The sequence below is a fragment of the Astyanax mexicanus genome, chromosome 18, assembly GCF_023375975.1.
Source record: "Astyanax mexicanus isolate ESR-SI-001 chromosome 18, AstMex3_surface, whole genome shotgun sequence".
NCBI lineage: Eukaryota > Metazoa > Chordata > Actinopteri > Characiformes > Acestrorhamphidae > Astyanax > Astyanax mexicanus.
Window position 1 is genome coordinate 43,474,831 of NC_064425.1, and position 13,324 is coordinate 43,488,154.

Here is a 13,324-nt window from a genome sequence, read left to right on the forward strand (position 1 = left end):
ATAAACATGGAAAATTCATAATAGCTCAGAAATAGAAATATTTATGAATAAATAAATAAATATATAAATAAGGCCTTTAAATTTTCCAGTCTATTACATAGGGTTGCATAGGGATCCACTTTTTGTTCAATATTAACAGCATCCACATAATAATTCATAGTGAATACTGAACACTTCATAGAGAAAACGTAACAATCTATAGTGGATATGTAATGGGTTGGGAGCAGTAGCTCTCCAGCCCAGAAGGTTTAAGAACCCAAGTGCAGAGCAGTGGATCTCAAAGCAGGTAAACCCAAGAGAAAGAAAAATAATAATAATAATAATAATAATAATAGTATATAATTGTTAATATATATGAATAGGGTATATAATAATATATATAATAATATTATAAATATATAATTATTATTACACCCCGCTCCACGCGGGGATCGAACCCAGGCTGTCACGGCCGCAGCCCAATGCTCTAACCGCTGAACCAGCGAGCGGATTGGTACATAGCTGCCGTATTCGCCCCTAGAGCCGCCGCCGAAAGGGGCGGAGCAATGAAAACGGGCGGATAATCAAAACGGGTGGAAAACAAAAGTCCCGCCTAGCGTGAGCGAGAGAGAAGGGGAGTGCATCAAAACAAAGACCGCCGGTAAGTGCCGGCTACCTCTTATGGCGCGAGGTGAGGATAAACTAAACAAAGGGCTTCCAAACTAAACAAAGAAGTGAACTAAGGTGCTTATGGATTAAACGCTGCTCCGCCAGAGAGGAGAGGAACAGCGAGGGGAGAGAAAAGGTGAGCACACCGCGTGCCTCGCGGGCACACACACACACACACACACACAAACAAAGACTCAGAGAACAGAGGAGAGCGGTGGAGCTCACAGCTCTACACAGCCCCACCAAACTCGAGAGGGGAAAACGGCACTTGCCGTGGATAGGAAAGCAGGGAAATGAGAGCCGGAGCTCAGAGAAAAATCGGGCATAGATTCGCTCTCACGAGCTTCAAAGATGCAGCACCGAGTGGCTGGTTGGCGTTGCTTAAGGTGTTCAAAGCAGGTGTTGGCAATTAGCCAATTAACCCTCGGCGCTGGCCTGGCGCGCCCTCTGTTGCCCCGGAGGGTGCCTCGGTCGGCCACCAGCCCTTACAGGATACTGAATAATTCATAATGGAATAAAAGTAAAAACTGAACAATTTATATTGAATAGTGAACAATTTATAGTGGACACTGAGCAATTCATAATGGCTACTAAACAAAGTAAAAACTAGGTACATAGTGGATACTGAATAATTCATAGTGGATTCTGAACACTTCACAGTGGAAACTAAACAATTTAATATTGATACGGAATAATTTATTGTGGATACTGAGCAATTCATAGTGGCTACTAAACAATGTAGAGTGAAACCTTAATTCATAGTGGATAGTAAATAATTCATAGTGGAAAATAAATAATTTATAGTGGATACTGAATAATTTATAGTGTAAAATGAACACATTAATATGGATACTAAACAATTCATAGAGGATACTGAAATAATTTATAGTGAACACTGAACAATTAATAGAAAATACTGAATAAAGTGTATGGGATCTTGAATAATTTGCAGTGGATACTGAATAAATTATAGTGGATACTGAATAATTAATAGGAAATACTGAATAATTGCATGCAGCTTGCCATCAGCTTCCAGAGCCCCGAGAGAGCACAATTGGTCTTGTTCTCTCTGGGTGGGTACAGTACAGTAGATGGCGCTCTTTCTTCCGCTCATCACTACTAGGGTGATGTGGATCAGCACAAGGCTGCATCTGTGAGCTGATGTATCAGAAAAAAAGTCGCTGCTCTTTCCTCCAAGCGCACTGTGCTATTCGGCAATAGTTCAGAAAGAGGTGGAGTCTGATTCACATGTATCTGAGGAGGCGTGTGCTAGTCTTCACCCTTCTGGCGTTGGGGCCTATGTGTCATGTAAATTGGAATGGAAATGGGATAAAAATGTTCTGTTTGTGTTGTTTGTGTATCAGTGGATGCAGTTGGTCTCTGATCAGAAGTATTGATTACTTACGGCAGAAGGTGTTGTTTCTCCAGGGCTGCAGGGTCACGCCTTTACTCTGACAGACGGAAACGTACGCTGCCACCGCGTCACACAGCACGCTCTGGAGCCCCGGATACTGGCAGGTATCAAACACACAGTCGTTCTCATAGGGTCCGGGGACAACTACGCGGTGGCACGCTCTAAACGGACCTGCCGGGTCAGAGATGATGCTGCAGAGGCGCTTTGCCTCCTCCATCTGCGCAGCGGTGCAGTTTTGGGTGGGCGGGGGACCTGAGCTGCTGTCAGGTGTGCCGCCAACCTGCCAGCTCTGGCCCAGCACCCAGGCATTGGGCGCCAAGCTGCCGCCGGGCATGGCCATGTCATCCTGAGTACTGCCGTTAAAATTCCCGCACAAACCACACACTGCTCCGCTGTACGAGTTCGGCAGAGTGACCCGGAGCGTGCTGATCCAGTCGAAGGTCACCCGCAGGCCAAAGGACGTCTCCAGCACCGCGGCGTTTCCTCCATGATGAATCACGAGCATGTTCTGCATCTCGAGAGGGAGCTCCATCAGCACTCCATTAAACTAACGGAAAACAAATCATAAAAACGTGTTGCGGAAACATGGGATTTAAACATACAATTAAATTGTGCTTTAGATAATTTGTAGCCGTATCCTCAGATTAGCATGTTAGCTCAGGGATAGCATGTTAAAAAGGCGCTACAACCCTAACTTACAGTTAGCATATTGGCTCAGGGTAGACTGTCAGCTCCCATTTAACACATTAGTTTAGTGTTAGCTTGGTGCTAAGGTGTAGAAGTCTGCAACTACCTTAGGAACCACTCAGCAACTGCTTAGCAACACCTTAGCAACCACCACAAACACTATAGCAACCACCTAGCAACCACTACGAACACCATAGCAACATCTTAGCAACTACCTAGCAAAAACTATGCAACCACCATGGATACCATAGCAATGCTTTAGCAACCACCACAAACACCATAGCAACCACCTAGCAACCACTATGAACACCATAGCAACACCTTAGCAACTACCTAGCAACAACTAAGCAACCACTATGGATACGATAGCAACACCTTAGTCACCACCTAGCAACACTTTAGGAACCACTTACACTTACGCTTCAGGAACACGAACACTATAGCAATACTTTAGCAACTACCTACCAACCCATTTGCCATCACTAAGGACACCAGAGCAACACCTTAGCAACCACCTAGCAACACCTTAGGAACCACTTAGACACTACATATTGACCAAAACGGACACCATAGCAACACCTTCGCAACTACCTACCGACCAATTAGCAACCACTACGGACACCAGAGCAACACCTTAGCAGCCACCTAGCAACACCTTAGCAACTGCTTAGCAACCACCACAAACACCTTAGCAACCACCTAGCAACCACTACGAATACCATAGCAACACCTTAGCAACTACCTAGCAAAAACTATGCAACCGCCATTGATACCATAGCAATGCTTTAGCAACCACCACAAACAACATAGCAACATTCAACAACCACTATGAACACCATAGCAACACCTTAGCAACTATTTAGCAACAACTAAGCAACCGACATGGATTCGATAGCAACACCTTAGCCACCACCTAGCAACACTTTAGGAACAACTTAGACACTACATAGTGACCAACACGAACACTATAGCAATATTTAGCAACTACCTACCAACCGATTAGCAATCAACCACCTAGCAACTGCTTAGCAACACCTTAGCAACCACCTAGCAACTGCTTAGGAACTGCTTAGCAACTCCCACAAACACCATAGCAACCACATAACAACCACCATGGATATCATAGCAACAAGATTGTTAGTGATGGAATGATGCTAATCAGTTAATGTATGTTATAGCTTATGTATAAACATCTGCTCCAGAGAGTTCTATTCTTTTGGCAGTTCTTTTATTAACACGGTCTATCTGTGTGTTACACAGCAGTGGATGCGGAATACACTGAATAGAAAGGGTGTCCATAAGTATTTGGACACATACTCACCAGTACTTGACGTGGGTACTCTCTGGTTATGGTGATGACGACCCCGAACACCGACACCGTCACCGCCCTGGTGAAGCTCACCGCCGACCGGCCTCGGTTCTCGTTCTGCACCGTCACATTAAAAGGCGCCAGATATGTTCTGTTAGAGCACAGCGCCACCAGCTGGTACACGCTGGTACCCTGGAAGTCAAACGCCAGCCCATCGAATGTGCGGTAATGAGGGTCACCGAACGCTTCACAGGTGGCCCACGTAGGTCCGTCCACCACAGCCCCATCCGGTAAGCAGGGAGCATAATAGCAGATCACCACGCTCAGACCGGGGTCGCACACACACCACCTACACTGATACTTGTCGGCCCAGAAGCCCTGGCCCAGCTGGTAGTAGTGGCCCTCGTAGTAGCAGCCACACTGAGCGGCGGGTACACAGGTGCTGCCACTGAGCAGGAAGCCTGGGTCACACACACACGCCTCCACACACACACCTGTGCGGTTAGGCTGTTGCTGTGGGGTTGGGCAGGTGGTATTGAAAGAGGTGGCACAGCCCTCGTAGTGACTGTTCGGCTGGCATCGCATGGCTGTGGCAGAGAAAAAAAAGAAGGGATTATATTAACCATTGGATGATTATTATAAATTTTAAATGTATTTATTAAACAAAGTAATGTACAGTAGTTCTTGCTGAGTAATTGCTATTACTTAGTTGATTTTTCATAGAAGGTAATGAATAGTTAATTACATTAACTGGATATTAATAGTATTAACCACTTAGGTAATAGTCATTACGCAATAATTGATAGTGGTTATAGAGTAATTAAATGTTACTTAATCACTTTAATAAATAATTCACATCTGCACACCTTACAGCACACCTTACCGCTTGATTTAGCAGATTGATGCATGTCAGTGTGTCTTTGCTGTTATATAAAATATAAAACAAACCAATCATCTTGTTACTTGCAATTCCCTTTAAGAGCCAGTCAGGTGTAGACTGACTTTGGCGCATTGCTAATTCAATGGCGCAGTGTGTGTGTGTGTGTGTGTGGCATGTGTGCGTTGCAAGTAGGCATCATGGTGCAAACAATGGAGATAATGTTGTGCATGGCAGGGTTGCATGGAAAATACAGCTCTGGAAAAAAAAATAAGAGAGCACTTCAGTTTCTGAATCAGTTTCTCTGATTTTGCTATTTATAGGTTTATGTTGGATTAAAACGAACATTGTTGTTTTATTCTATAAACTACAGACAACATTTCTCCAAAATTCCAGATAAAAATATTGTCATTTAGAGCATTTATTTGCAGAAAAACTGAAATGGCTGAAATAACAAAAAAAAAAAAGATGCAGAGCTTTCAGACCTCAAATAATGTTTAATCACAGTTTAATCACGCATCTTGGCATCATGTTCTCCTCCACCAGTCTTACACACTGCTTTTGGATAACTTTATGCTGCTTTACTCCTGGTGCAAAAATTCAAGCAGTTCAGCTTCAAGGTTTACTGGCTTGTGATCATCCATTGTCCGTTTTATTATATTCCAGAGGTTTTTAATTTGGTAAAATCAAAGAAATTCATCATCTAAACTATTTTTAAGTGGTGTCTTATTTTTTTCCAGAGCTGTAGCTATGGGACCTTCTCGTTTAGGACACTTACGGCAGTTGAATTTCTCTCTCCAGCCCAAAAGGACGACGTCCGCCATACGACACATGCTGGCGTACGACTGCAGAGCATCACAGAGCATCCTGTGGTTTCCATTACTGAGACACAAGTCATACACACAGGTCTTCTGGAACACCGCGGGGTCCACTTTAGAACTGCAGGGCTTAAACAGGTCCGAGGTGCTCAGGACTCCACAGTAAGCGTCGGAGTTGTACAGTTTCTGTTGGTCACTTGAACACACAGGACAGTTTGAGTCGCAGGTGTCTCTGCAGCCCGGCTCAGAAGCGTTGGTTCTCCAGCTGCTGGCCCACTGGATCACTGTGGCCTGCTGGACGCCTCCTGGACCAATCAGCTCGTCGCTTTGATTTCCGTTGAAGTTTCCGCAGAGGCCACACACATGCTGGTAGTATTGGCCGGGCAGCTGCAGGTTTACGTCCGAGTTCCAGTCGTACTTTAACTGCAGACCGAAATCAGTTTGCACAACTGCGTAAGAGCCCACCTGCTGGACCTGCACCCGGTGGTCCAGAAGCATGAGGGGCAGGTAAAGCTTCTCTCCATCCACCTGCAAACAGAGGAGAATATTGGATGATCTTTACACAGACAATGCACCAAGAAGTTTTTGGTAAGCTTAGCTTCCCTAGCCAAAATGGCGTAGTGTCCATGGGTGAGGAAGATCTCTGAAAAAGTACAAATGAAGAAAGTTGAAGACCATTGTTACCCTCCCTATGAGTGGACGACCAACAAAGATCACGCCAAGAGCAATGCATGTAATAGTTAGCGAGGTCACAAAGGACCCCAGGGTAACTTCTAAGCAACTGAAGGCCTCTCTTACATTGGCTAATGTTAAGAAAAAAAGAGTTGTTGATGCTCATTAGGCTGGAAAATGTTCCAATAAAACAAGCTCTAAAATTGGAGTTTGGACTCCACCAATCCACAGTCAGACAGATTACAGTGCACAAATGAAAGACCAATCGCAAGGCGTGTAACAGTCAGCGAGGTCACAAAGGACCTCAGGGTACCTTCTAAGCAACTGAAGGCCTATCTCACATTGGCTAATGTTAATGTTTATGAGTCCACCAAACAGAAGAAAATAATAGATGTTCTTTACACGATAATTTCTTTAAAAATGACTACAACATGTTTCCTCGTTGACAAAAAATAATGTCTGGAAAAGGATAGAAAGTAAATTCTAAAACTCCAGAGAACCACAGTTAGAGCGTTTATTCACTAATGAAGACAAAATTGAACACTATTAAACCTTCCCATGAGTGGCCAGCCTAATAAAATTGCTCCAAAAGGACATGGGCAACTCATTCAGGAGGTCAGAACAAAAGAACCCAGAATAACACCTTAAAAATAACACATTATGCCCTGATCTGAAAAAATTCAAAAATAGTTGAGAAAACAAAGTCATTCATCATCTATTAGCCTGAAAAAGGATAGAAAGTCATTTCTAAAGCTTTGGGACTCCAGCGAAACACAGTGAGAGTTTTTTTTTTGTTCACAAATAAATAAACATGGGACACTGGTGAACCTTTCCAACAGTGACCGGCCAACCGAAATGGCTTCAAAAGGGCATGGACAACTCATCCAGGAGGTCAGAACAAAAGAGCCCAGAATAACATCTAAAAAATAACACATTATGCCCCGATCTGAAGAAATCCATAAACAGTTGAGAAAACATTTGGAACTCCAGCAAAGTACAGTGATTCACTATTATTCACAAATGGAGAAAACATGTAACACTGGTCAACCTTCCCAGGAGTGACTGGCCGACCAAAATTACTCCAAAAGAGCATGAACAACTCATCCAGAAGGTCACAAAAGAAACCAAAATAACGTCTAAAGATCTTAAACAGGAAAACTCGTACCCTGTTTGGTACCTATGGCCTCATACTATATGAGAAACAGATGGTTGGGCATGAATTTATACTACTACTACTGCTACTGTCCAAAAAATACTTTCTAGTAGATTCTGGTGTGAGCATTGCTGTGAGAATTTGATTGCATTCAGTGATTAGAGCATCACTGAGGTCTTTGCACACATTTATATCTAGAAGAATCATAATTAAAGCTACCCTGACTAAGAGATCCTCAAAGGACATGACTATTTACGTAACAGCGCTGTTCAGCATATACTGTATATATATCACACAGTGAGGGCGAGGTTTACACATCTCTGCAGGGTTCCTGAGGGGGACAGGTTATTGCGTCACACCCTGTCAGATTATAAAGCTATCAAAGTGAACAATCTCTCTGACCTACATCACACACACACACACTCACACACACTCACAGATCAGGTATCTGAGAAATCAGTGTGTTATAAAGAGCAGCTGCTCACCTATTGTCTACTGACACCCAGAGGACCACCCGCCCTAATGCTACAACATTCCCACACATAACCATAACCACAATAATGACATAATACAATAAAAGCGATAAAGCACTGGTAGCTAGCAGCATTAAAGCACGTACGCTAGTTTTAATACAGAAATTAAGTGATTAACAATAACAAACAATAGAAATCAATTTAAAAATTCAAAAACAACATTTTTTGTTTGTTTTTTTTTTCTCATTTTTTGAGAATTTCTCTTGTCTGCTTGTCTGATACATATACATATATATATATATATATATATATATATATATAACTTAATCCATTGTTTATTATAATATGAGAACTAATAACTGTCAACGGAAAAAAAGCATTATCAAAAATAATACTAAATTACATATTTTTTTACATTTTTATACCATTTCTATTGGTCAATTGGTGATGATTTTCGGTTTCTTCACTCTTAGACTTAAAAAAAAAAAAATTAATTAAGCATGTATAAATACATGAGTAATATATGAATTATTATTATTTCATTTAATAATTTGTTATTCATAATAGAATATAAATTTTTATATATATATTAAATAAATGTATAAATAAATGTATAAATTAATCAATCAATTAATTAATTAATAAATTAAAAAAAGAAACGAACAAATGAAAAAAAGCCTAAAATTATATTTTTTAGCATTTGTATATATAAAGAAACAAATAAATATAATTTCAATGAATGAATCTGATATAATTTATATATTGTGCTTGCATATCGTAATACATACTTATCGATGTCCTATAAACTTTCAAAATCGATACAGTGTATAGTTTTAATATTGTGTGAATTGTGTTTATTGTGTACGTCATGTTTATATTGTAGGTTATTGTAATGTCATATCCAAATAAAAAATATATTAAAATAATTAAGATAGTACAAATCCAGTGAGAAAAAAATCTGAAGTAAAGTTTAATCACAAATTAGTTTAATAAATTTAATTCTAATTGTAATGTAATTGAGTTTGAGTAGTAAAGCAGTGGAACGTACCGTGACTTGACCCCACTGGTACTTCTGTATGGTGATGGTGATGCCGTACACCTTCACCTCCACCTCTCGTACGTAAGAGTAGGAGGTGCTCCCGCGGTTATCGTTACTCTCCGTCACAGAGAAGGGCTCCAGGCCGTTCAGGGGCCCGCAGGTCTGAGACAGCGTGTACGTGCAGGTGCCCTGGAAGTCGTAGTAAAAGCCGTCGAAGGTGAAGTAATGCGGGTCACCCCTCGCCCAGCAGGTGGCGCTGTAGGCTGGGACGCACATAGCCTGACCTGCTGAGACCCTGCAGATCTCATTCAGACCACAGCGCATGTATTGACAAGGGTCTGGAGATGAAAACACAGAGAAACACACAGATTAGCAACTAGCTAATGATTACACACTAGCTAACGACTGTATGGGTTTACAGACTTGTAATACAGCAATACAGCTCTGAAAAAAGAGCACTTAAAAATGATGAGTTTATTTTATCTAATGTAAAACCTCTGGAATATAATCAAGAGGAAGATGGATGATCACAAGCCATCAAACCACCGAACTGAACTGCTTGAGTTTTTGCACCAGGAGTAAAGCAGCATAAAGTTATCCAAAAGCAGTGTGTAAGACTGGTGGAGGAGGAGAACATGATGCCAAGATGCATGAAAAAAAACTGTGATTAAAAACCAGGATTATTCCACCAAATATTGATTTCTGAACTCTTAAAACTACACACGTGTAACAGGGAATTTCTCACCTATTAGAAAGCAGCCGAGGATACCTGCTCTGACACCACACTGCGTGCCGTTAGGGCAGATGTACGGAGATTCACAGATCAGACCCGTCACTGGATCACACACACACCTCTGCTGACACTGACCCAGGTACACAACTTCATTGGGCTGCGGAAGACACACACACACAAACACACACACACACACACACACACACACACACATGTAAAATACTATCAAGTCAAAGACAAGTAACACCTCAAACATGACTAATATGACTAATTTACAAACAGCAACAACGTCGTACCTTAAACATCCGCCCGTCACGCATACAGCCGCAGTCCTCATACGGAACGCAGCTCAGACCATTGAAGAGATATCCGATGTCGCAGGTGCAGCCCTCAGCGCAGCGGCTGGAATACTGTATGATGTCAGTTAGACCTGGACAGGTAGCAGCGGCTGTGTCCGCACACAGCTCGTAATGCATAAACTGTGGACAGGACAGGGCTGGAGACATAAAAAAAAAAAGATTAGATCACTAATAGTATATAAGTGGACAGCGATGATAATGATCATCTTGGCTGAATGAACACGCTTGTTGTGCTATTACAATTTAATAAACGTGTTAACAAATTAACAGATTTATGTGTTAAGCAAAGGTTTGGAGATCATATCTGTTTGGAGAGTGTCGAGAAGCTAAATTCAAAAAAAGATTAACCACCATTTATGTGTTTAATCATGGTATTGGGTGGGATTTTAGCAAGCTGCTATATGCAAAAAATTGCTAATTGTTGCTCCTAGGCTCCCCCTACAGTCAGGAAGTGGAATAGATGCTTTGGGTTATCACTGAAGGACACGCTTTTCACGTGCATTTTACAGTTCCATGGTTGCATAAAACTTGGTGATAGAAAAATCTCCATTCAAAATGATTTGCAGTCCAAGGCCAAATCCTATTTATTTTTTGTCCTCTTACCTCTTATTTGTTGTAACCCCCAAAATACCTTGAAAGAGGTGGAATTCTCCCCCTAAGAAATTGGACAACTCTTCAAGCACCCGATACAGATGGGAGCAGTGGAGCGCAAAAGTTCAGTTAACTTTACAGCATCATATCATATCTTCAGAGAGGGGACATGTGCTGAGGAATTAGCTTTTTTTGTGCATGCTTCCTATGATACACCTGGCACTGATGCAGCATCACCAGGTAGCCAGCATTTGGAGGAAAGTGCCAGACTCCCAGCTCTGATACATCAGCTAACAGATGCCTGTGCTGACCAACTGACCAATATTTTACTAGGAGTGACAAGAGAAGAGAGCACCATCTACTCAATTGTACTCTCTTGGATTCTGGCTGCTGATGGCAATGAACATGATCTGGTATTTGCCCTAGTGTGCCACAGATCATAGTCCATAGTCCTTAGTTCAGCGTCTTAGTCTTTTGGAGATTTTTTTCTGTTTTTAGCGTCATTTTGAAGCTAATATTGTGAGGTAAAAAAATGCTACACAATGCTGTTTAAATAGGATTAAGAAGCTTAAAAAAAATAACTTACGACAGAAAGAGTCTGTTCTCCATTTCTTGATAACCACTCCAGCTGTTTGGCATTTGGAAGCATAGGCCGCCACACCGTGACAGGCCACGGTACTGCTGCCTCCAGAAACACACACATCAAAAACACAGTTCTGGAGATACCCTGAAGGATCAATCACAGCGTGGCAGGCCGCAAACGGGCCAGAAGGATCGGAGATCAGCCCGCAGTACGTCGGTGCTTCAAATATAGCCCGGAGTTTGGGGTTGCAGTCTGCATCTGGGCCGGAGTCAAAGTCTACACAGTCCACTCCGGGAATTAAGACTTTCCAGGCCTTACCGAAGAGGTTAACGTCAGTTGTGGTGTTACCAGAGGGCAGGACGAGGTCGTTGCGAGGATTTCCGTCGTAATTTCCACACAGGCCGCAAGTCCTGTTGAGATAGGAGCTGGGGACAGTGACTGTGACATAGTACCACAGGTCATAGGTTACGCGAAGGCCAAAATCGGTCATCATCACGTAGTTTGTACCTTCTTTGTAGATTCGCACTTTAGTGTCATTAAGGCTCCAGGGCAAGTTGGTCAACAACCCATTTACCTGTTAAGAAAGAATGGGACAATGGGACATTGAACAGGGAATACATATACATATAATACATATATAATAGCTTATTCACGGAGGAACAATAAAAATGCTTTTAATAATAATAGGTGAAACCCATTTCTTTCAATCTTCCAATCTTTCAATCTTCAGAATCCCTAAAGACACTGGTTTTGGAAAAGAGTCACAGTACAAAGAAGAATAGGAAAACGAAGGACTCTGTGGGGAAACTCATCAAATCTATCAATCAACCCAGACAACAGGGTATAATAAAAGAAATGAACTCTCAGTTACCAAAATCTGGGCCGTGGATCGCCTCAGAACAAAGGTGTATCCAAACACAGCCAGGGAAACCTGTTTGCTGACGGAAACTTTCACGTAACTATTGGGCCACCTCTCGTTTTCCACCTCCACAGAGAACGGCACAAGGCTGGTTCCCTGCAGGCCGCACGACTGGGACAGCGTGTAACGGCAGCTTCCCTGGAAGTCGTAGCGGAACCCGTCAAACGACAGGTAGTGGGGGTCGCCCGACGCCTGGCACACTGCATTTCCCACAGGCTGGCACTGGCGTACGCCATTCACCACCACACACGATTCATACGGGCCACATGAGAAGTTCCTGCAAACCACCTGCGCAACAAAAAGATCTGTATTGAGACATAGAAACATTCCAAAACAGAAACTCAAGAACAGCAACCGTGGCAGACAATGGTTGGGCGTGCTCAGATAGTGGAAAGCACTGATTAAATGTAGGGCTACACTATCTAGATGAATAGCGTGTATTAAATATACTTAGGGGAAATGAACGGCTGGGGAAAGGCACTCTCCTGTGGTTTAACTATTGACGGTATCCCATTCAAAATGTTGAGACATATCTATACAGTTCTCACAGATACTATACACTGTTTTCCTTTTCTCCCAGTTTAAATTTACAGCAATTTAGGGTTAGCAAGTCCAAGGATTCCTAAAGAAATCTGTGGAAATGCATGGTTACAGTGAGGTAACTGATACTGGTCTCAACCCTGCTTCTGGAGAGCTACCTTCCAGCAGACTTCGGGTTCAACCATAAATCAAACCCATCTGATTTATCTATCTCCAGAAACTCATTTTACTTTAGTCGAATGTTCTCCTAACTCACTTTCTGAAACTTTCTGCATCTCAATTTGGTCAACAATACATGGTGTTTTTTCTCAAAGTCTTGGCTGCAGCTGAGGCTGGCTAAATTTTCCGTCTGTTAGGTCATAAATGGCTGTTCTGAAGTTAAGGACCATTTCTGTACAGCAGAAAAATGCTGCAAATGTTCAGGCGCAACTGATGTATTTTTTCCAGTCCCTGCAAAAATCAGTTTCTCAGAAAATAAGAATATAATACAAGACCAATTGATACTTTTG

At 42.2% G+C, this 13,324-nt stretch overlaps 1 protein-coding gene across 1 annotated transcript in view; it reads right to left on the bottom strand.

Annotated features, from left to right (window-relative positions):
- LOC103037629 (IgGFc-binding protein) overlaps positions 1-13,324 on the bottom strand; it is a 41,877-nt gene that overhangs the window by 17,348 nt on the left and 11,205 nt on the right. The window contains exons 11-18 of the mRNA XM_022668784.2: positions 12,228-12,563; positions 11,360-11,930; positions 10,120-10,319; positions 9,836-9,980; positions 9,100-9,428; positions 5,714-6,281; positions 4,071-4,645; positions 2,054-2,609 (exon numbers count right to left, since the gene is read on the bottom strand). Of these exons, the coding sequence (XP_022524505.2) occupies positions 2,054-2,609; positions 4,071-4,645; positions 5,714-6,281; positions 9,100-9,428; positions 9,836-9,980; positions 10,120-10,319; positions 11,360-11,930; positions 12,228-12,563 (3,280 nt within the window). The remainder of the gene's footprint in view (positions 1-2,053; positions 2,610-4,070; positions 4,646-5,713; positions 6,282-9,099; positions 9,429-9,835; positions 9,981-10,119; positions 10,320-11,359; positions 11,931-12,227; positions 12,564-13,324) is intronic.